The sequence below is a fragment of the Dermacentor variabilis genome, chromosome 11 (assembly GCF_050947875.1).
Source record: "Dermacentor variabilis isolate Ectoservices chromosome 11, ASM5094787v1, whole genome shotgun sequence".
NCBI classification, from domain to species: domain Eukaryota; kingdom Metazoa; phylum Arthropoda; class Arachnida; order Ixodida; family Ixodidae; genus Dermacentor; species Dermacentor variabilis.
Genome location: NC_134578.1, coordinates 87,732,139 through 87,756,205, shown reverse-complemented (window position 1 = coordinate 87,756,205; position 24,067 = coordinate 87,732,139). Strand labels below are relative to the sequence as shown.

The window sequence follows — 24,067 nt, the reverse complement described above, 5'->3', positions numbered from 1 at the left end:
GTGGGGATATTCTCGGTGCTCCAATCAATCACACCTGTGCCGCCGATTTATACTCCTTTAGAATGAAAACTGAAACGGTTTTCCGTAAGATCCAGTGAAACAAAAGAAAATATTTTGCATGATGTTATATTTAAATTCTTAAGCTTCCAATATAATCGCAATTGTGAGCAACTTGCATGTGTTCAGCAGCTTCGCAAGCACTTGCGTGCGTAAGAAAGCGAAAGCTTTGAGCCGGATATGCTACAATTAACGTTCGTTCACAGCACCATGTTGTAGCTCTTCTCTTTATATATATATTACTACAAGGAATTTTTTTAAATCAGATAATTATTGGGTGAATTGGTAGGCTTACCTCAAGGTTGCTGTTTTCTCTGTAGACTTTATAATGAAGCCCGTGAAAAGTGCGGACCATGAAACCAATAAAAGAACATTTGTAGCAGTACAAATGTGTTCGAATTGAAACGGAAATTAAATTACAACATTTAGGATGGAAAATTTGTTAGCTCTAGTTTTCGATGCGATATTGTGAAAAATATATGGCGGAATACCAAGTCGTCCAACCCGCCAGCCTTGTTTTCTCGTGGAAGCAACAGAAACATGCCAGGACCAAAATAAATCTGAGCATCTCGATGCAGTGGCTTGTCAGTGTGACGTTTTGAGTGTTAATGATACTGATAGCAGAATGGACGTAAAAAGCAAGTGAATGAGTTGAGAGGTTCGTGCCCAAATGTTTGTAATACGCGCCACACCGGCGATTGCAGGACGAGAAGGCGAAGCCGGATAAGCTGCTGTCGGTTCTAGTAAAGCCATCTGTAAATCCGAACGAGACATGAACTTTCAGATTGTGAACCTAATTAGGAAATTGCAACGCATGGTACCGAAAGATGGTTTTTCTTCGCGATGGCATACGTTTTTGTAATTTGTCACGTGGAGCATTAGGCTGGTGACTACGGGGTTGTGCGTATTTTTTTTTTCAGGTGGCCCAAGTGCTTTCACGAAGGTGCAGTGTGATGTGTCAATCAAATTTTAAGCAGCACGAGTGGTGTAAAAAAAAGGGGGTCAAGTTGAGCATTAAAAAAGTGCAATGTTGTATCATACCTTTGGTTACATAAAAACGGGATCAAGAACATGAATTATTCACTTTAAAAAGAAGCGATGTATTCTACAATTGAGATAACACCGAAGATAAAACAGATAAATGTCAGCGCGTTGACAAAAACATGAAATTTAAAAGTTTTGTTCAATAACGTCAAGCAAACAGTATTAAAAAGAGGCTAAACACACTAGCTTTTAGGCCAGGGCTCGTAACTACATCTGAGATTTCCTGTCAGATAGAAAAGCCACAAGCCCCAAGTCCCTTCCAGCTGGGTTGGGCGTCGTAATATCGCCTCAATAGTTCATCCGCCACTCCGCGATAACATTCTACAGAACCGGCATCGCCTATACGCGCACAACATTACCATACGTACATTAACTGGGTGAATCCGGGCAATAGAGAGCCACTTGCAAGACGGGGCATACGGGGTAGAAACTGTCCTAAGTTAGACGTCCTCAGCTGCACCAGCGCAAAGTCGAAGCTTCTCGTTGTCTCACCACCAAAGAAGCAAGCACCCGACTCGTTCATTATCGACATGCAGCAAGGGCAACAAGGCATCGTTCCCCCTCAGGGCGTGAAGATGCAGAGAATGATTTTCTACAAGACTAGTCAACAAGCTCATGAATTTAACAACCCAAGTTACCTACATGTTGTGGAGAATAGCAACCAAGACAAGAGGCATAAGAGAGGCGGACACGCTTCGGCTTGTGGAAGTCTTCGTCTCGACTGGAATAACTTATGCTATACTGTACGTACTGCTCAACGCGAAGAAATTGACACAATGATCAAAAAGACAAAAAAACAGGCGTTGGATCTGCGGATATCTACGTCCACGGAACGTCTACAACAGGTAAGAACTCACAATACGGGCAAGCCCATCGAGACACAATTGTCTAGTCAGCGAACAAGGTTGGCATTCACGGAAACGGAGAGGTCCATGGTCTCACGTCTGGGCCTCTCTGCACCACTGAACCACCCGGAGACTTAGGCTGTGAGCTTACTCCGTGCTATTAAGAGCAACTTTACCGTACTTCCGCTGCCTAGCAAGATGAACCAAATGCACCACACGGAGTGAAGAGAAGCCCATGCACGGGCATAGACAAGCAGCATGGCTGTCAATGCTTTACAGCCTACAGTCTTAACCGTCTTAACCCAGATAAGCAGCTTTAACAGTCACCGTAGTCATGAACAAAGAACATTGGAGCACTATTTGTTTCAAGTGAACGATTGGCCGTGTTGGCGCATACTTGAAAATGCGGCTGCTTAAGAGAGACACGAACAGCGACGAGAAGACAAGGACGAGCGCTGATGAGCACACTGACGAACTTTGGGAATGAGGCTTGGCCAGGTCCTACCTCGAGGTTTAGCGTGTGGGAAGATGTGCGGAGAGGTAGCTGCCGTAGCCACTGTTTATTTAGGCCGGCCAGCATGGTGCAGCGGGATCTCGGGAGCGACCGACACCTAGGCTACGGTGCCGTGGTTGCTGCTTGAAGTGAAATCTCAAATGCCGATAGCATCAGGGTTACGGTAGTCGATTGCGGTTGCGGCATAACCTTCGCGATGCTTGTGGAGTCGCCACAAGCATCGCGAAAGTTATGCTTGTGGCATCGCCATTCCAGCAAGACTAAAACTTGCGTCTAGTAGCGCTAGAGGGAGAGGCTGTGAATCGGTGATCAGTGAGGCTCCCCAGAATGGAAAGCGGACAGCTTGCGGGAACGTCCAAGGAATGAGAGCGATGGTACGTAGAGCAGCTGAAAGCGCTCATTTTTATTCCAGTGAATTCCTTAAAAAGCGTCGTCGGGCAGCTGCCTTTGATTTAGGGAGGAGGCTCACCGACCGAGTGGAGGTTTCTTGCTGGGGCCGGCGCGAGCCTACGATCGGAAAAGATGGGTGCCGGTGATGTGAGTGGACCAGACGCACGCAGAATGACGGGATGGTTCAAATGGTGAGAGTTGCGATGAGCGCTGGAGGTGATGTAGGGAGCAAGAATGGCTTCCCGAAAGTCATTGTGGATGTCAGTGCCCGTGGCTAGGAACTGGAGCATGGAACGCAGCTGAAGCCCGGAACTTAGTTGAGAAGGAAGTGGCTGTCCAGCTGGGTGAACCAGATGTCCGTCATGTCCATGTAGAATTCTCGGACGCCCTACAACCACGGAACGTCTGCCGGACTCGGCTTGTTAGAACAGGTGCGCTGGCTCTCGCATGGCTGGACTTGGTCATCCGGATCACCGGTTTGTGGGGCGCGGAGAGGTATTCATCGTAGCCATGGTTTATTTAGGCCGGTCATCCATGGTGCAGCGGGATCTCGGGAGCGTGTTAGCATGTTCTATTCTCGCGCTACCTGCACGTAAGCGCATCTTTTTTTGCCTGCTTTGGAGGTGATAGTCATGCCGCTACGAGGACCAGCTAATAACGATGTAAGCTGTTCGGCATTTTATTAACTCGAAACAATCCCTTCAAAGACGAGGAAGCGGCCATAGCCCGCACACTCTCCCAAATGAAGGTTAAAGCCATAGTGACCAAATCACAACAAGCGTGTCGCAGCTTTGCTAGTGGCAGAATTCATATCAGCATGCTTAAAATCATCACGCAAAAGTCGCCAAAGAGACCAGAGATGATCACGTGGATGCATGCTCACGACAGCACTCCTGGAAACCGGATCGCCAACCGGACACTGATCGCACACTGATTACTAGCTGGTGGTGCCAGGAACAAGCCACCCAAAGCGTGGTGACGACAGTGTCTCCGCTCAATTCTGCAAGGGATCGTGTGCTAGAACACTCCGTGTATACACTTTTACAAATATCAGGACTTATACTTCAAATATTTGTAGCTGAGCACGTCAGCCGATAGCCTTCAGTTGACTTCACGTAGCCAGCGCACGTACGGTGCGGCAGCGGAGTTTCCACACTGAGATTAGGCAAAGAGGGCGTCACTCAATATTCTGACGGCTAATCGTAACGCTTTAGAGAGGTGCGTCATGAATGCGTTGCGTAGGTGCTGCTCTTCAATGCATCGCTTGCCAACTTTGGTCAGCGCGTATGTGTCACTGGGTGTGTGGGAAGCGAGAGAACAATTCAGTGTTCGTAGCCACCGGCGCGCCTCGCCTCGTAGGAACCACGCCAACTTCGCAGCAGTATCCCTAGATGGCACAGGTTGTCCATAAAGAAACGCCAAAGATGCGTCTGGTTGCAGCATATAACGTTTTGCAGCGTTCGTTCGCACCAACGGTCCAGGCGTTGTGAACGTCACGCGCACGCTTTCCGGCGCAGGCGCTAGATGATGCCGAGTGTTTTCATGGCGGCACAAAAGAAGAGCCCAACCGCAGTACTCGCTTCGACAATGTCAATACGCTGTGTCGCTATATTGATTCAATGCTGAACGCAATACTGTCGACAGTCAGCGTGTTATGGATTTTGACTAAATTTCTACCCATTCATTTTAATTGGTTTTGCGTTAGGAAATCCAAGTTTAAATCCCCACCTAACAAAGCAATTTATTGTGCACTGCACTGGACACCAGCATAGTTTGCACAGTGATAGCCTATCGCCGCCCTGTGGGTTCATAGCATCTTTGGATCATATTCTCTGACACTGCAGGGAAGACACGCCCCACCCCCCTACATTTCATTGCCACTCCCTCGCCTGAAGCATGCGAAGGAATGATCCGTGGACCCATCCTGGAGGTTCAGCTTCGGGTCATCAAAAGAACCGTGCAAGTGGCTGTAAGGCGTTGCCTGGTAGCCACCCGTCACTAAACCAAACTGATGTATTGAAGTTGCTTCCTCCGCCTGCCTGCTGTTCCTTTTACAGAGCTGGTACCAGCTCTCGTTGGCTGCTCGGCACAACACACAAGCATAATTATTTTTGTTGATATTATTTACAAGCCTCACCATTGCACATCTGTGACAAGGAAAGGGCTGAATTCCGACTGGTTTGGCAGGCCAAGTTCAACAGAGTATTAACACGGCAAGCTGGGCGAGTTGGTGATTGAAGATGTTCCTATGGATGGGCGGCGCAACCCGGACGAAGATCGAGACAAGTACACAATACGAGCGCAGACTAGCAACTGGTTTGTTATTTTAAGCAACGGTCTATGATATACAGAAAATGTAAACACGTATAAAGTGACGTTTACAAGGGTGTTAACCTATCTTTCCATGCAAAAAATCAGTTTCTTTATCCTGCAGAGTGATAGAAGTCTGGCTAACGTATGCGTGTGAGTTCACATGAATGAAGTAGGCCTCTACAATCTCGCGTTTAATTTGATGCATATTTTTATACGATATTTCCGTTGGTTCAAACACGGGTTTGCATGAGCAAACTCTACAATGCGCGGCCAGATTAGAACCTGTTTCATTCCTCATCGCACCTTGGTGCTCCCTAAGGCGGATGTTAAGGCAGTGTGCGGTCTGCCGAAAGTACATTTTGCCGCACGAAAGTGGAATAACGTAGACCACTCCCACCGAACATGCCACCAGCTGCCCCGAGTGTTTGACGCGGCCTGTAGTTTTGGACGCCTGTGTAGGTCTATTGTAGGTCTCTGTAGGTCTTAAACAAGATTTGCAATCTTGTTTAAGGAGCTTTTCACAAGAACTCAATCCATCATTATCTTTCTCTTCCGCATATTGATCTTCAACCTCACCCCAACATTCGCTCTCTTATGCTCCTCAACCATCCAGTGTTACTAAATAGGACTATGTAAACTGCAAACTGAAGGTTGCTGAGATATTCGCTGTTGGTCCTTGCTCCTAACTCTTCCCAATTTAATAGAGTGAATACTTTTTTCTAAGCACGCAATGAATAGCGTTGAAAAGATTATGTCTCCCTGTCTGACCCCTTTCTCTACAGGTAGCTTCCTACTTTTGTAGAATTAAGGTAGCTGTGGAATCTCTGCAGATATTTTGCAAGAGAATTAGGTAAAGGGCCTTTATTCCTTCATTACGTAAAGCCTCTGGGACAGCTGGTATCTCTACTGAATAAAATTCCTTTTCGTTATCCATGAAAGGCATATAGAGAGACTGATTGTACACTGCGGATTTCTCGTTTACCTTATTATTGATATAGATGTGATATATTTTGGAGTATCCCTTCCTGAAGCCAGCGTGTTCCCTTGGTTTACTAGTTCCCTTGGTTGAGTAAAGTCCAGTGTTACCCTTATTCTATTGGATATTATTTCGGTGACTATTTTATATAATACTGGGAGCAAGCTAATGTGCTTATTATTTTTCAATTCTTTAACGTCACCTTTTTGTGGATTAGTATGACGTTTGCATTCTTCTAGTTTTCTGGGACCCTTGAAGCCGACAGAAGATACATCGTTTGGGGAACCGCCAGTTTCCCAAGCATCATGCCTGCTCGATCTTTGTTTAAGTCAACTGTTATTATATCTTCTACTGCCGCTTTTCCTCCTTTCATGTCTGATAAGGCCCTTCTAACCTCAGCTATAGCTATTTATTCATTATCTGCAACCTGTTCATTAGCGCTTCGAATGGAGCTGTCGTGGCGCCTCTGGGCAGTGTACATGCCAGTATTAAATTCTTCCGTTGCTTTTACTATACCTTCGAAATTGCTGATGAAATTAGCATGCTTATTTGCCAGTGCATGTATATTGGTTGCATATTTGTTTGAAAGTACCAGCAAGAATTTATCAGCTTTTACCATTACTGCATCTAGGTTGGCCTGTTTCTCCGTGACCAATTTTACTCTTTCTCTCTGCAAATTGAGGTGAATGCTAGCCCTCACTAACATATCATCACTGCACTTTCCGCCACCTAATATTTCTACATACTGCACTGTGCGGGGATCGGCGGAAAGTATGAGCACAGTTTCATTTCTTGTTTCACAATTAGGGCTTTTCCAGGTGCACTTTCTGTTGCTACGCATCCTAAAGACGGTGGGCATTATTCGAAGCTTATTCCTTTCTGCCCATTCCACCAGCATATCTCCTCTATCGTTCTTACATTTGAGGCCGTAGTTGCCAATTGCTTGTTGATCAGCCTGCTTTTCCCCAACTTTTGCATTGAAGTCGCCCATTACTACAGTACACGGAATTTGCAGTTTTGTGATCGCTAATTCGTTATCTTCATAAAACTGATCTTCTTCATCAGCATCGTGCCTTGCTGTTGGAGCGTAGGGATGTATAATCTTTAATCTATATCCGTTATTAAGTTCGATTACGACTACTGCTACCTTCTCATTAATGCTGTACAATTCGTCAATGCAGCCCGCTGTCCTTATGGATTAGGAATCCTACCCCGTATTGCTTCTTATCTTGGAGACCTTAATTGCAGAGGATATAGCCGTTAGTCCGCACTGTATAAGCTCCACCAGTTCTTTTAATATCACTTAGGCCAATGAGATCCAAACAATATCTGATAGTTCCTCGAATAGTCGCGCAAGGCTTGCCTCACTCGACAGAGTTCCGGTGGTAAAGGTAGACAGGGTCATTTTCGATTATCAGGCTTTCCACGTCGAGCGATTCTTAGCAGCCTTTGCTTCGTTGCAGGTCTCACCACCGCCTTGGTCGGTTGCTGCTCAGATGCTGCGGAATGATGACCATTGGTTAATCGGATGACTCATTTAGGAGGTAACAACGAAATACTGCACCAGCGAGGCGAATTCCTGTTTTGTTGAGCGAGTCTTCTGTTGAAGCTTAGTTGGCCTTCCTAATTTGGTTGTACCTGGATTAGCATAGCCCCACTGGCTCTAAGCATTTTTGCTGGTGTCAGTCGCCAGTCCAAGCCTGGAGATGTAGTACACTGCAGGAGGTAAAATTCGAGCGCACCATCCTCAGATATAGAAAAAAACGATCTTTTTTCATACGGCGATTCGAGCTTCCGATTATGGTAATCGAGCATCCGACAATGCTGAGTCAGATATTCCTGTAGGCGGCGAGGCTACCTTATCGCAGAGAAGTCCATCCTAGAGGACCTTACATGCCTAAAAGATCCCTTGATTTATCTGCCATCGGCAGGTTGCCCAATGTAGTGTCAGTTCTCAATGGTCCTAACATCGTGTTTCTGGAGTGTCACGTACGTATGCAGCCATGAACGTGCCAAGGTACATCATATATTTCCGGCGAATTTGATTTTTGCGTACTTATAAAGGCACTTACCGCATTCCCTCCATTTAACGCACTCGTACCAAAATCGGCGACGAAAGTACCCCTCCTCACAGAGGCACGTTTTCTCTCCTTTATGCTCACAATACTTAGATAAATGCGGACAAAGCCGCACATGCTTCTCGTCCTTGTTTTGGCAGAAGTAGGGCATATCATGTGGTTGCGAGCAAACTGTGGAAGAAAGAAAAAAAAAATAACACAGCAATTTACATTTCACCCCTCCGGTACATTTTTTGTCTTTCATCAAAATATATTCGCGTCCGCATGTAGCTTTGCTAGGGTTCTTTGATAACAACTCAAGCTTTACATGGGGTTCCTTTGCTTTTCCCAAACAACTTATAACTAAAGTGGGCGCGTCCCACCCCGAGCAACAATACTACAACCAACTCGGTTTCACTCTTTATGCTGTAGCACACAGCATGAAGGCACAAGCGCTGGTTTCTAGAGCTGGAACAGATATTTTGCTCTCTAGCGCATCGGCATCACCTGGTTTGGCTGACAGGCCACTGCGGCTAGGCTCATCACTTGGCGGCGCCGTGTCTTGCAACACGCTGCTGTAAACTTTGAACTGTCTTTGCTAACGAAGATTTTGCGTGCTTCTGTTTTGCTGTCCATCGGCATTTGTTTAAAAAGAAATATGTAAGGAATATTTGCCAAACAGTACTTGTCACCTACAAAAAATCATAAAAAAAGGAAGACTAGCGCGTTCTTGATGTGCAATAGCGACGTTTACAATGCGCGTCAGTTTCATATAGGACACCACAACGCTCTTTGACACCCGCCGTGGTTACTCAGTGGCTATGGTGTTAGGCTGCTGAGCACGAGGTCGCGGGATCGAATCTCGGCCACGGCGGCCGCATTTCGATGGGGGCGAAATGCGAAAACACCCGTGTACTTAGATTTAGGTGCACCTTAAAGAACCCCAGGTGGTCGAAATTTCCGGAGTCCTCCACTACGGCGTGCCTCATAATCAGAAAGTGGTTTTGGCACGTAAAACCCCATAATTTAATAACGCTCTTTGAAGATTCTGTGGCGCACCTTTGAGAAAGCAATGCAGCAGTTGTGTTCTTGCATGCTAATTCTCGGGCAGCCGTGTATTTTCTATTCAATCTAAAAAAATTCCATGAATAGTGGGCCTGGTTAGGGCAATCTCTCATCTTCATCCAGATTTGTTGATTATGTATGAAGTGCAGATTTGTTCTTTATATTGAATATGAATTCCTAAAGGTTCATTGAAAGACGGGCAAGAATAGAAAAGAAATAGACAATAGAGAAATAAGGAATAAAGAAAGCAAGCGGCATTCTCTTAAAAAGTCAAACACAAATTTATACAGTTTAGGGAATGTTTGTGGCAGCATGCACTAACTACAATTAAAATCGAATATTTTTAATTATACTTAGTACAGCCACAGAGTGCATATAAGAGATTTCTAAATAATGGAGTAGACTACTTTCTCTAGATGCGTTGTGAATACAGCATGTGCCTTACGTTAGTTGCGGCAACATTCCCCATTATTCAAAAGACGTGTAGCTGGACTGCACTAACGTTGTTTGCCGTCGTGCTCAGCAAGTTAGTTTTTTACTTCGCCTTAAAACACAAGCTTTTTTTTGTTTACTGAACTTCACAAATAAATTTTCTGAGGAAAATTTACAATGCGACTATTGTGGACCATCGTGAAAAACTCCTAATGCAGCCTGTATCGCAATAGCTGGCCGACCTGTAGGTGCTAGAAAAAAAATAACTGGTTACAATTAGAATTACGGCTTTCAAGAATGTAATTCATTACAATTAAGATTTGCTGCTTCACTAAAGTAACTGAAAAATCACAAAAGGTGAATTCATTACTATAATGTTACGTTCCTCCCTTCTTTTATTAATATCGCAAACATGCAGCGAATTGAACTAAATGGCCTGGCTCTTTCAATGCATCGCGTGCAAGATACACGCATTGTTTCTTCTAGTCTTTAACTGCGAAGGCATCTGCATCGACAGACTTAGACTCTCTCGATCTGTTCGTTGGAGAGAAGGGCTGTGTAGTAAGATACGAACACTTTGCTCACAAAATAGTAAATATTGAATGCCGCAACGGTTGCGTTTGGGCTCTCTATGACTTCACGTCATTGCCTAATTCCAGAAGAACGCTTAACGTGCAGGATTTCCTTAGTGCGACAGCAATGGTATGGACTCTTAAAGGGCATTTACACTAACGTCGCCAATGACGTCGGGCTCTCATCCTATCAGGCGAGAATGCGTGACACACATGCGAGGATTAGACGACCTGCTGACCCTAGCTTGGTGTTTGGCAGCAACAGCGGCGAAACCAAGTGGGTGAAACACTTTTATCCACCCAACTGGCTCGGCTTCTGTCAGTCAATCGTTTAGGCTTCCCATGATGACGTAAACACTGTGCGCACACACATTAGCATTGCTCTTGACCAACTGTGTGTATACCATACCGTGTTACATACAGCCATTTGTGCGGTACGGAGAGCTAAGCGTCAAGCTAACTTCTCTAGATCATTTCAGTTGGCGCAGACAGACGCAGACGCTTTTGCGTTGGGCGAATCTGGTGCCCCATCGAAGGTCGACGTCCATTTCGGGGTTATTAATTGTGCGAACGTTGTGACACCCTAGGTATGTGCCAAGGCGCAGCTCTTGCCACTGAGCAGCAGTTGTCTGGTGAACGCAAGAAGTCTTCTTCTAAAAAAAATAATAATGTACTAGCCTAGTAGCCAAAACACACAAGTGGCAACCAAGTAATCCAAGATATATGCACAAGAATAGCAGACTTACAATTCACGGCAAAAGCTTCATAGATCATGAAAGCCAAAATTAACACATACGCCACAGATGTCATTTGAATTTTGTCGGTGATCTTGCTGGAAAATAAAAGGTTTCACGTATGTTATTTACTTCAAAAACTGCTCAAATACCAAAATGATGACACGATCAATTATCTACGATGCGTTAGCAACGTAGCCATTCTGTGAAAAATAGTGATCAAAACATGTTCATTATGTCAGACGTCATCTACGGACACTGCCGAAAAGTGTGATGCTCCATCATACTACGGCACAAAAGAAACGAATCTGCTCACTCTACAGCGTATCTACACCAATACGTGTTCTCCTGGGGTTTATTAAGTCTTGTCTTTCCACCGATTTACAAAGGTAATGTGGTAATCATTCTAGCATTGCTGAAACTCCGTAGTATCTCGGGCGCCCTGGGTGCAGCTTCGTTGCAATAACTCCCCAACGAGCGGCAGCACTCGACGAAGAGCACTTTGTTCTCGATAGGGGGCTAATAATGTATTGTACTTAAATTTACATACCAGTAATATCACCTTCCCCAGCCCATTCTGAAAAATTTGGTCAAGAGTAGGCGCCTGCTAAAACATGAGCATTGCCGAAGTTGTCGGTTTGAGCAGATAACCAGTGACCTGTGTAGTCTGCTTGGCAAGACAGCCATCAGATGTAATGAGGGTCAAGACACAGGCAAGACAGTCATCAGTGCCAAGCAGTCATGCCCTCATTTTAGGCAGTTTATCAGTAAAGAGGCCGGTATGTTACTGTCTCGCTTCTTTCCTCACATATTTAATAAGGATTATAATCTTACCTCATGCATTATCAGAATAAATATTTTCCGAAGAATTTTGCAGTCTGGTTATCCAGCAGTTCTTGTGATTCTTGAAAGCATTACAAACCAGCGTGTTGCGCGAAGCGAAAATTCCCTATGTGACCTCAGCATGGGTGTGGACGACGAATACAAGTGGTTGAAGACTTTCATCACTATGGTATGACGGTGGCGGCATCGTGACAGTTTCGTTGTTACTCTGGCAAAGAAGCGCTGTATCTTCAATTACTTGGTGCTACAATATCGCACATCTGTTAATAGCGATATCTGATGCAAGGAAATGCCTTCAAAATAAGCACGCCTCAGCTATAGAAAACTAGTACGCTACCCCTTGCGATACAAGGAAATGACAGTAGGAAGCCAGTGGCAAAACGGAAACTATTGTTTGCGCAAGTAATTTCAATCGTGCTGCATGATGTGCTGCATGCCAGTAGTCTAGAAAAAAATAGCCCGAGAGGAACATGCCAGGACTGTGGCGCTACAATCACGCCCATGAGTCCCTTGTGTTTACGCACTCCATAGAAACGCAGAAACGATCTTGGCATATCATTAAAGAAAAACACAATCGCGGCTTCACAATAACTATCCATGCTACTGCCCCGAGAGTCAGAGGACCAATGCTTCTATTGAATACTTGAGTTTTCTCCGCAACGAAAAGGCTGAAAACGAGGCGAGACATAAACTTGCCTACTGCAAAATGCCTGATGTTAGCCAAAGAATGCTTCGCGTTTTCAAATTAACGGCTTCATGCGCAGCAGGTCAAGGCTTCAACAAATACGCCACACTTCACGTTTCTTAATTGCAATGCTGCACTTATGAGTTACTTAATGAAATACACATATTTATTCAATTCCTGAAATTGTAATAGAGTAGATTCGGAGAACACATAAGGCTATATATTTTTGAAGAATTTTCTCATTTCCAGCAACAAAATAAAAAAAAATCATCAATGTACGGACTTCTGCATGGCGAATTGCTCTGCATGAGGTCTATTAACTATGTGGAGCCATTAACATAATAATGCCATATAAAATTCCTTGTCTGTTGAAAAGAAATACTTCTTTAATGTCCTCTTCAGGACGTGCAAACAGCACACTCCAACCCAGAACTAAAAAAAAAACACATGCTCAATCATTTCTAGTTTTGGGCATAAGAAATTCTGACCGCTTCTCAGTCATCATTGTCTGAACTTGTAAAAAGCTAGCATGTAATTTATCAACAGACATTTCTCACCCCTCGACACATCGGTATGTTCTTCACCCGTTTCAGCTCGTTTTATTGTTACGACAAAGAAATCAGGCTGGTACACTGTGTTGAGAAATCAAAATAACATAAAGCATTCCACAACTTTTAACGGGGCTCTATGCTTAAATATCTTAGGGAAAATCATATGGTCAAAATATATTCCTGACATCACTTACTTAAAGTAAGCTCGTCTTTGCCCTTTGATGATGACTGGAGTTTATTGGCGCAAGGACGAGAAGTAGCCAAAGAGCGCCAAGGCTAAAATAATAGATGGCCATTGGTAAATGAATAACGAATAGCTGGATGTGGTGGAAACACGGATGTATAAAGGCTTAAAATATTCGTTATGCAGCGCGTAAATACATTCGTAATAAAACTTGAAAATGATACATGAGATAAGCTGCGGAGAAACGATGTACTATGAAGCGGAGATGTTCTAAAATATGTCGCTGAAAGTAGCGCTACTGCGTCACCAAGACCCTTAAGCATAAGGGCCAGTAGGCATGTGACAAACAGGTCGCTACTATCACAGCATTAGCCTTTTGTGAGAGCATGTGGTAAGAATATCGTCGGGTTATAACGCGTCATACTTTCGACATCTTGTTAGGAACTTTGAAACTGATTTCTGATCAAACATCGGTTTTTGTCCAAGAAACATTACCGGATGAAGGGGAACGTGACATCGTTATGCTACAGGAAAGTTTTTTTTTCGTTCGGCTTCTGCTTGTCGACACCCTAACAAGGCATGGAAAACGGTCAGCCTGTCACCACAGCTACAACCAAAGGGAGTTTCACTACCAGTCAACAAGGAACATTGAGTACCGTATGCGTGTCCTATTCTCAGTCGACAGAACATGAGCTCAGTTTGCTGCGCATTTGCCACCGAAGGCCAATTTCCCATGTTTGGCTTAATTAATTGAACTTTATTAGAGGCTACGTGGTCCCAGATGGGCTGCCGAAAGTTTGTCAGTGTTCTGCACAAGAAAGGCTTCAGGGCTTTAGAAGGGATAGCTTATGCAGTGTTACAGGCTCTCGTTATGGGTGTAGCTAGCTTGTCTGCAGGTACATTGCCCAAATTCCTCTGTGGCCTGGCACTGAACATACTACGACATGTTGGTTAGATGCATACATATTGCACAAACATGCGTAGATCAGATTGAATACTGGGTCTTTATGTTTCCATAAAGGCACTAAAGCTTTTACAACGCTTAGAGAGTGTGCATATATGGCAGATGTTTGTAGTTTTAATGCATTTATGTGTTTTACTGCCGAGAGTAACGCATAAGCCTCTCCACTAAAAATGTTCGTTTCTGCGTGCATAATATTTCATTGCGAGAAAGATGGCCCAACTGCCACCCACGTTACACCAGTAGGTGACTTCGGTGCGTCGGTATAACGCTTGGACATGAGTACTTTGACTGCCGTTCCAGAAAGTGCATATGGATGTGCATCTCTGGAGCATGCTTCGGAACTTCGACAAAGGACGTGTCGCATTTTATCAGTTGCAACTACTACGCTGGCAACAACCTTGTCGGAGCCATCAGTGCATGCACATGTAGTGGGACACTCATTTCCTCGCTCACCTTCCTCACGTGTAGCGAGAAATCCTTTATTATTAAGAACCGGTTTTTCACATACTGTGGAACATGCGTAATCATTAACGGTTTTACAAGAAAAGATTTCGGGATTAGATTGCACATTGAGGAAATAATGTGCAGCTTATATATGTACTTTGCAGGTGGAGTGACCACTCATTGGATTCTACATATAAACTCTGTATAGGACTTGTTCTAAAGGCGCCTGTGCCCAAGCGAATACCTTAATAGTAAGCAGGATCCAATATATTTATTGCAATTAGATCGGCAGTTTGGTACACCGTGAAACCATAGTCCAGACCTTACCGTATGAAGCTCACGTTCAGCCTCATTAAGCGGCCCCTGTCACGGCCCCATGCAGTGCGTGCAAGAAGTTCATGAATGTTCATTTGTTTTAAACATTTGGCTTTCACATGCTTTATATGTGGAATGAATGTAAGTTTGATGTCAAGTATAACACCAAGAAGTTTGTGCTATGTGTTCATGGACAAGAGTTCATCATGTAGCCGGACATTGGACTCTTGGACGAGGTTCCTCTTCTTCGTAAGGACAATGAAGGAGTTGTTTTGGGTATTTATTTTAAAGCCGTTCTGATTGGCCGATGTAGAGACCTTGTTCAGCCCGAAATGAATGCGTCGCTGGCAGTATGCGTTGTTACACGGTTTAAATCCAATCTGCACATCATCGGCACATGCTGAATAAAACATGCTTTGTGAAGTACACGAAACTAAAGAATTCATTTTAACAATCAAAGTGGCACATATAAGTACGCCACACTACGGTGCCCCAGTGTCTCGAGTAAGCGGCCTATACAGGGCATTACCAGTCCGAAGGTGGAAAACTTGAGCGATAGCTTTCAATTAGGCTGAGCACGTTGTCATTGATGCCTATTTCCGACGGGTCTATGATGTACTGTAGCGCCATGTGGTGTCATAGGCCTTTTTCATAACCAGAAAAAATTGACAATAAGTATTGTTTATGGGCGAATGCATCGCGGATGTTTGCATCAACGCGCACAAGATGGTCGGTTGTAGACCTACCTTCTCGAAAAAGACTTTGGTGGAGATCGAGCAAGTTCTTTAATTCTAGAAAATGCAAAAGACGGCGATTTAACACTTTTCTGAAAATCTAACACAGTCAGCTTGTTAGCTCTATCCACCGGTAGCCTGTTTTTATCAAACATGGGTCTTTACCCAGTTTCAAAACTGGGTCAAGGATGGTATCTTTCCGTGCTGGTGGAAGGTGTACGGCTACCCAAATGTTGTTAAGAAGCCCGAGCAATGTAATTTTTGTTTGAATATTCAGGTTCTTGGTGATACCATACATGATCCTGCCTGCTCCAGGCGCCGAGCGTTTGTAGACGTTCCGTGCTGATCGAAGCTCAGTAACGTAGAACGGACGGTTATACCAGTTGTTTGCTCTGCACTTGCGGTCCAGTGTCTTGCGTTCCATTTCTTTGGGCTTATTGTACGTCTGTGTAATGTGTGCGGAGCTAGATACATACTGATAATGTGTTTCAAGCGTCTGCTTGGTGTTCGAACCAGTTTCTTTGGTTATTTATCAAAGGCAGCGGGTGGAGTTCCTCCTCTTATAGCCTTCTAAACGCATTACACAATTTCCTTGTCATACGAATTGATTCCCGAACGAAACATCTCCCAGCATGCTCTTCTAGCCTGCCATTGCATGCGCCTTCCTTGTGATTTAAACTGCTTGAATTAAAAATGCGCAGTTCCGCCCGAAAGGCTAAGCACCGATTGCGATAGCAAATTAGTAGCTACCTGTATGAAGTAGGGATAGTAGTATTATCGGCCGTGTGAACTTCTAAACATTCGCTTACTAGCTGAATTAGCAATCATAGAATGTGTAAGCCTGACTCGACGAGGATATATAATAATCTGTAATAAGCCTGTATTTGTTAACGATCATCTGTGCACTCCCCTCAAGTTGCTCGGTATAGCGATCAGCGAAAAAAGGCTTGCAACTGGAAATTCGTATGGACAAAGGACGGAAAGTTTTTGGTTCGAAAGCATGAATTGCCCAAAGTGCTTCACGTAAGAAGTGAGAGTAACACGGTAAAAAAAGGGTGAATGTCGTCACGACGTTTACCGTCACTATATCACAGGCATAATGGGATTGCAACCCGAAGATGGCAATCCGGAACTTACGACATCTCCCTAGACAAAGAAAGTTCAAGATAATTGCAAAAAACACTAATGAAGTTTAATTATAACTTTATAAATATACTATGGGATTCCATTATGCATGTCTCACATCTCTGATGATGTATACGATGAATTTTTTAGCCTATTTCTTGATGCATGCTGGAAATAATTTTCTATATCACGCATAAAAATGTTTGAAAAAGCGCACAGGCCTTGGTTTAATGAACAGTGCCTTAAGATGATTAAAAGGAAATATGAGCTCTTCAATAGGTTCCTGAAAAGGCCTAACCCTGCTGACTGGGACACATTCCGGACACGTAGAAGCAAAACTAATACCTTATTACGGAATACGAAGTAAAACTATCTCCACAACTACGTTGATGTCCGGGGTAAACAGAAATTGAACATAACGTGGATGAAAATAATGTGCTGCTATGCTCGGTATCTAAAAACGCAGAAGTCTGTCAAATATCGCTGAACAATGAAGTTAAACAAGGAGCAGTATTCGACGAAGGAGTTATTCATTACTTTGTAAATCTTGTCTCTAGCGCTCATTCTCCAGAGTCAATAAATGGTATCTGCAGAAATTCGATGATCATATACATGGACCTCACAAGCGAGAGGGAAATGCATACCATGTACAAATTTCCTAAAGACAGCTTAACGGGAGCGGTGGAGAACATCTAATCAGGCCACTAAAGTACGTTCCTGACATCATACTGCCATAGCTCATGCATATCTATAATATTGCTCTCTCGACAAGTGCTTTTCCGGAGATAACGCTAATAGCAAAAGTTATTACCGTAATCAGGGTGGAAAAATATAGATCGCTAACTTCAGGCAAATCTCTATACTGCCCGTGCTCTCTAAAGGTCCAGAAAAAATAATATACTCTAGAGTAATTGCGTTTGCAAACAAATGCAATTTGATTAACGCTACCAAACTCGGTTTCAGAAAAGGCAGGTTAGGAGGACTTCTCTTTGTCTAACCAAAAGTAATAGTTCTAAAATCATTCGAAGAAATACGACTGAAATCTAGCATATAGATTGACTTCTCGAAGGCATTCGGCCGCCTAAACCATTGAACACTTACTGAATAATTCGAATTACATGAAGCCTTAGGCACACCGCCGGCGCCTATAACCGCCTACTTCCAACCTAGAATGCAACCTGTTTCCATTCAGGACAGTTTATCTCCGTTAAAAACAGTTACTTCAGGTGTCCCTCGAGGGAGCATACTTGGCCTGCTCCTATCTAATACTTATATAAATGGCATAATTAAAATAACTATGGTGCAGAGTACACAACTACGCAGACAATACAACCATTTTTTCGCAGTGAGTGTTAAGCAGCTCTTCGAAATATTATTATAGAATATCTCCATGAACCCGAAGATTAGGACATGAGGGCAACTGGGCATCACGGTGAATATAACTGGAACTTGGCGGCCAACATTTGCTATGCGAGCAGTGCACATACCACAGACGGCCACAGTGGCGCCATTGGCGACGCGTACAGCTAGAGTGATGGCAGGCGTAAGAACTTTTTTGAGGCGACGACATAGGTTAGTGCTCAATATGGACACTTGGTCTCCAGTATCAATTAATGCCGTCAACGGAACACCATCTACGCCTACTTCAATTAGGTTCGTGTTAGTCAGGAGCGTCAGCAAAGAATTTGGACAGGACGAACGTGATGCAGCACTGCCCCCAAGAGCTGCATGGCCTAGTTTTCCGTCCGTCGGTTTGGCGAGGGAGGAAAAGCGGCGAGGTTGGGGCGACGGGGAGCGCCGGCGGTGAGGCAATGGCGATCGCACGGAGGAGCGGCTGTCAGAGGCATGCGAAGTAGGGTACAGACGGCGAGGTGAATAACAGCCAGCGTCGGCATATGGGCGAGGAGCAGGGAAGGAGCTGCAGTACGGCGGCATCCAGGTGGTGTGGCAGTGGCGGGCTACATGAACAACGTGGTGGCAGCGGAAGCAGATCGGTTTGTCGTCTGGGGCTCCCCCTTCAGCGGGATTTCGTGGTCTGCGAGCAAATGGTCATTACAGGTTGTGGACATGGGAATAGTTGCCGAATCATGTCGGGAGACAGATCAGGCGTTAGGGATGCCAAGGTTTGCAATTTCTTGCCGCACAACTGCTTCAATAACGGAAATAGTGGGGGCCGCTTGGTCAAGGTACCTTCAAGGGGTCGTGGATGAAGCGGTGCCGGACTCACCACTTCAATCTCAAAGCGAACGATAGTTGTGACGTTCTCTTGAAATGGTCGTGTGACGGTAAGAGCGGAACAAGAGGACGTAGCAGGGGTGTTTCGGAACCGGGAAAACTGTGGGACGACGCAGCGGCTTTTGGCTACCTCGAAGCGGTTGCATTATTTGTCGATGCCGTCGACGGTAGAAACGTCTTTATAGAAGAGCAAACTGAAGGCGTCGTCCGCGATGTGTTTTAGGATATGGCCCACCTTGTCAAGCTCGTTCATGTGCTCGTCGATTTTCCGGCAAAGCGCGAGCCCTTCCTGTATTTAGCAGACATACGATTTGGTCGACGACTGGATACGGGCTGCAAGCCATGTTAAAGGATTGGACGATTTCAGGTAGAGTCATCGATACAGATGGCATCAGAACTACATCGAAGAGAAGTGTTGATAATGGAGCTAGGCTCATGGCCGTAAAAATGGAATAACGTGGAAAATCCTTAGTTAGACCGGGTGGCGCTGTTGCACGTGAAGTGTAAGGTTTGGGAGTCGGGCTTGTAGGACGATCGGGTGAAATTGGGAGGAACTAAGTGAACAGGGTTTATTTTCAGTATTTACATCTTAGACAAGAGATACATTTACACAATCTAGCGTGACTCCCAAATGGAGCCCGCAACATGAAGCATACAGCAAACGAGCACACAGCTCACGAGTACATTGACGAGCACAGAGAACGACGACGAGCACTCTCTAGCGGCCGACAACAGCTTGTTATATCCCCTTCGTGTTCCCTAGATCCCTAGGCGGGGCGAAACGTTCGACGTCATCGTAAATCAGCCGCATCTCTGCGGGACGTTTTACCTCTCCGCGGGACATTTCACAAACACACACACGTACAGACAGGTTTCAGTGCCCCCTCCGCGGGCAGAGGACCTTTGCAGCACAGTCGTCGTGGTGTCCATTGTCCTACGTGCCCGTAGCCAGGTGGTCACGCCCGAACCCAGCCGGCGCCTCTAAATGCCCGAGGGGACGTAGTCCGCAGTTGTCCAAAGGAAGTTCACGGTTGCTTAGCGCTGTCCTCGCTAGTTCTCTGAAGGGCGCCCCACCGCGGCTGAATCGAAACACGTGCACCGGGCTGAAATAACTTGCACGTTGCCACCTTGGCAGGCCATTCCTAACAGTTCCTCCATGGCCCAGAAAATCTTGACTGGCCAGTACTGAGAACCGCTGGGCAGGAAGAGAATGGCTGGTAAGCAAGAAGATGGCTTTGCTCTCTGCAATCCCTGCGCACTTGGAATGCCTTCAACCATCTCACAACAACTGGCACAGAAGAGTCGATCCTGTCAACACAATACCACTCAGCGTGTAAACGCCCGGAATCAGCTTTTAACCCACCAGGCTTCCTATAGAAATTTCAATGCAAGTCACTCAACTGGGAAAACCCCAAATTTTGCCCCAAAATTTCGTGCCGCCAAAGCGAGCGTTCACGTTCCTCTTGAGTTCGACCAAACCCGCCCGTCGCTCTGCACAAGAGTAAAGGTTTACGCAGAACTGAACCGAAGGCTCTCAACCACAAATACACGAACATATCTTAAGCAGCCTAACTTCACTAACAGCCTGTTCGTATCCTAACGCAGTGGCATACTTATCTCACGTACTGTTGCCACTGGACAGTCTGGCCAACTCCATAGGTACGTAATCACAATCGCGCTAGCTTTGTGGTCCCTATTCCGAACGCGTACTTGCGTCACACACAAAATTTTCATCACGCTTACTCACATTTGTTCCTTTAATCCACACAGGACATGTTCCTTAAACGAACAACTAAACTTGCGTAACTTACGCAACACAGAGGAACCTTTCAACAAATGTGTCTTCTAACGACTAGTTCCACGCACGCCCACTAGAGAAGTCAGAATACGGCTGCCCTCAACACAAACGAGCGACCCAGTCGTAAACATTCTCCTTCCTTCCGTCCGCACAGGACACGCGCTAAAGGAGCTAAAAACGCTTCTCAGTGCAAATCATGCACTCACTGAAAATCTACGCACTTAACCTTAGAAAAGAAAAAAACACATAAAAATGTTAACTAATACATCCGCGCGTTATGATAGGCCTTTTAACGATAACCTTGTCCTTCAGGTTACTCACACAAAAAAGCCTATCTACTCATTAATGAGCCATCCCGAAACTAATGTTTTGCCTAAACTTCATTTTTCAAATCTCGGAGCTTCTCGAACGAAAACAAAGAAAGCTCATACCTTACATATTGAAAGAAATTCTAGCCTCAAATCGCGAAATTTTCAAATGCTAAAAAAAAACACCACGTTTCACTTCTACGGAGGCTCTTGGCCTCCCGTTCCAAATATTTGCGGCTGACTTTTACTTTTGAGCCGTACCCGAGGTGGTCGCGGTTCGAAAGCTATTCTGGCTACCACGGAACAACAAAAGGGCTCACTCACTATCAGCTCCTCCAAGTCTCCTGCCAATTTGTGTCCTGGCGCCCCGCTTTCATCGCGATCTCGACTGACCGCGTCATGACTTTCTACCACCTGGTCTCATCTTGCCACATTGCGCTCCCTCGCACTGCACGCTGAACTTCGAAAAGAAAGACGGACCGACAAGGAACATAACTGCACCGTGCCCTTTGTCCGCATCCGTGCAGAACATGCTTCTCGGTCTCTTTTTGACCGGTGGCTCGAACGTGCTTGATGCGTACACGTCGTCAACGACGACCGCACCTTTCTTCTCCTCGCGCCCTGCCCTTTTGGGTCTCATGCCGTCTTTGGCTGCGCTACAAGTGTCACCGCCTTTCGGTCTTTATCGCGCTTCTTTTTACGGCGCTTCTTTTTTCTCTATGAACTCCATTTCACGCCGTCCTCTAGCGCCTCGTGCTGGCCGGTACACATCTCGTCGGCCCGGATTGGTCTCTTACCCGCACAGTCTGAATGACTCTTGACTAAATCATCCCTCTCTCGGCTACTTAGACTGGCGGAGAGCTGGACCGATCCCTCAACAATGCAGTTGTTTTCTCTTGAGCTACGCAGCGCGCAATCCTGAGACCTGCCCTCAACTGCATCGTCCAGCTGGCACTGCACTTCGGCACGCAGATCTGACTCGACATGAGTGCTCGCGTCTGTCGGGTCAGCAGTACTCTCTACTTCGCTAGTAACCTCGTTAACTTTATATGCGACGCACACGCGCGGTAACTGTGCCAATTTTTTCGCAGCTGGACTAGCTGTCTCTACAGTCCTCTGTTGGCACAGCACCTCGTCGCTCTCACTCTGGCCTTTAACGGCCTCTGCTGCCACTAAGGCATCGTTAACTGCTAGCACTTCGAGTTCACTTATGAACATGCTGCTAATCTCGCAGGTGCTACTACTTTTCTCGGCTTTCGACTAAAATCTGCTATCGACTTACTCCCACTTTCGCTGCGTCCAGCCTACAGATTTCTCAAGCCACTGTTGACTTCGCTCAATTTCCTGCTTCAAACCTTGAATCTCCGTGTTCGATGTGGCAACGTACGGCCTCGTTACTTCTGTTAGGTCTTTCTACTGCGAAATGCTTTTCAGTTCCTGCTTAGCTTTTTCTTATTCCTGCCTAAATTCTTCCTGTTCTGCCTAATTGATTCCTGTTCCGGATTTTTGCTTAGAATTCGATTACGAATTTGTTCTATGAATTTCAAGTTATTGTTGCTTGCGAGAATGGTTTTACCAATTTCTGATTCCGTCAAGTCCTCCTCTACGTCTACCTGGACCTCCTCACACAACCACGACAGGTCAGCTCTCGTCAAACACATTAGGACCATGGCCGCTACTTTAAGCTTTGGCTCCGGTGTCACACAATACTTGCTGCGATACCCCCGCAAATCAGAATACAGCTTAAAGATCCCCAGCGATTCAAATCAACAAACACAGCGAAATAGAAGCCTGGTAAATTTTACAGCCAAAACCAAACGCTTGTCCACTGAAGTAGCACCATTTCACCAGTTCTTCTCAACCGTATCCAGTCAGTTGCAAGAGGTGGTCAATCCCAAGTCGCCTCCAACTTGATGAGGACACCGGTCGGTCACCATGTACCAATGTTCGTGAGCTGCCGTTGCTTTCTCCCGAGTCGTAGGCCGATCTACGAGCCGTAGGCTGATCTCACCGCTGCCATCCACACGTAGGGTTTGGCAGTCGTAGCTTTAGGGAGGACCTTGACTTTCGTCGGGACTTAGGCGAACTGGATTTATTTACAGTTATTTACATTTGAACATGGCATACATTTACACAGTCTAGTGCGTCTCCCAAATGGAGCACGCAAGACGTGCATACAGCACACGAGCGCACAGCTGACGAGTACGAACACGAGCACAGAGCACGAGGACGAGCACTCTCTAGCCGGCGACTTGAGCTCGTTATACCCACTTCGCGTTCCCTAGATCCCTAGGTGAGGCCAAACATTCGACGTCATCATAAACCAGCCGCTTCTCTGCGGGACGTTTCAGAAACACACACACGCACACACAGGTTTCAGTGCCCCCTCCGCGGGCAGACGACCTTTGCAGCACAGTCGTCGTGGTGTCCATTCTCTTGCGTCCCCGTAGCCATGTGGTCACGCCCGAAACCAGCCGGCGCCTCTAAATTCGAGAGCGGACGTTGTCCTCAGTTCTCCAAAGGAAGTTCACGGTAGGTTAGCGCTGTCCTCGCTGGTTCTTAGAAGGGCGCCCTCACCACGGCTGGATCGAAACACGTGCAGCGGGCTGAAATACCTTGCACATTTCCACCTTGGCAGGCCATTCCTAACAGAAGGTAGCGAAGAGTAGCGTCTGGTCTCAAGTTGGGGGGGGGGTATGTGTTCAGCGGACACATACTCGGGGAGCACGTCGCTTTGTATACGATTAAAGCACTCATTAATTTCGACGGTTTGTTGATATGCGCTGCTAGTCAGATGAACAATGTAGCATTCACGTATAACGGCTTATGCGGCTTCGGGGAGAAATGCCCGCAATCGCTCAGCAGCTGACGGCCGAAGGACG

The 24,067-nt window shown here is 45.7% G+C and overlaps 1 protein-coding gene across 1 annotated transcript in view; it reads right to left on the bottom strand.

The window, feature by feature from the left end:
• LOC142563370 (uncharacterized) overlaps positions 1-21,694 on the bottom strand; it is a 54,007-nt gene extending 32,313 nt beyond the window's left edge. The window contains exons 1-4 of the mRNA XM_075673930.1: positions 21,506-21,694; positions 11,012-11,097; positions 8,212-8,388; positions 353-378 (exon numbers count right to left, since the gene is read on the bottom strand). Of these exons, the coding sequence (XP_075530045.1) occupies positions 353-378; positions 8,212-8,388; positions 11,012-11,075 (267 nt within the window). The 5' untranslated portion in view covers positions 11,076-11,097; positions 21,506-21,694. The remainder of the gene's footprint in view (positions 1-352; positions 379-8,211; positions 8,389-11,011; positions 11,098-21,505) is intronic.
• Positions 21,695-24,067: the final 2,373 nt, after the last annotated feature.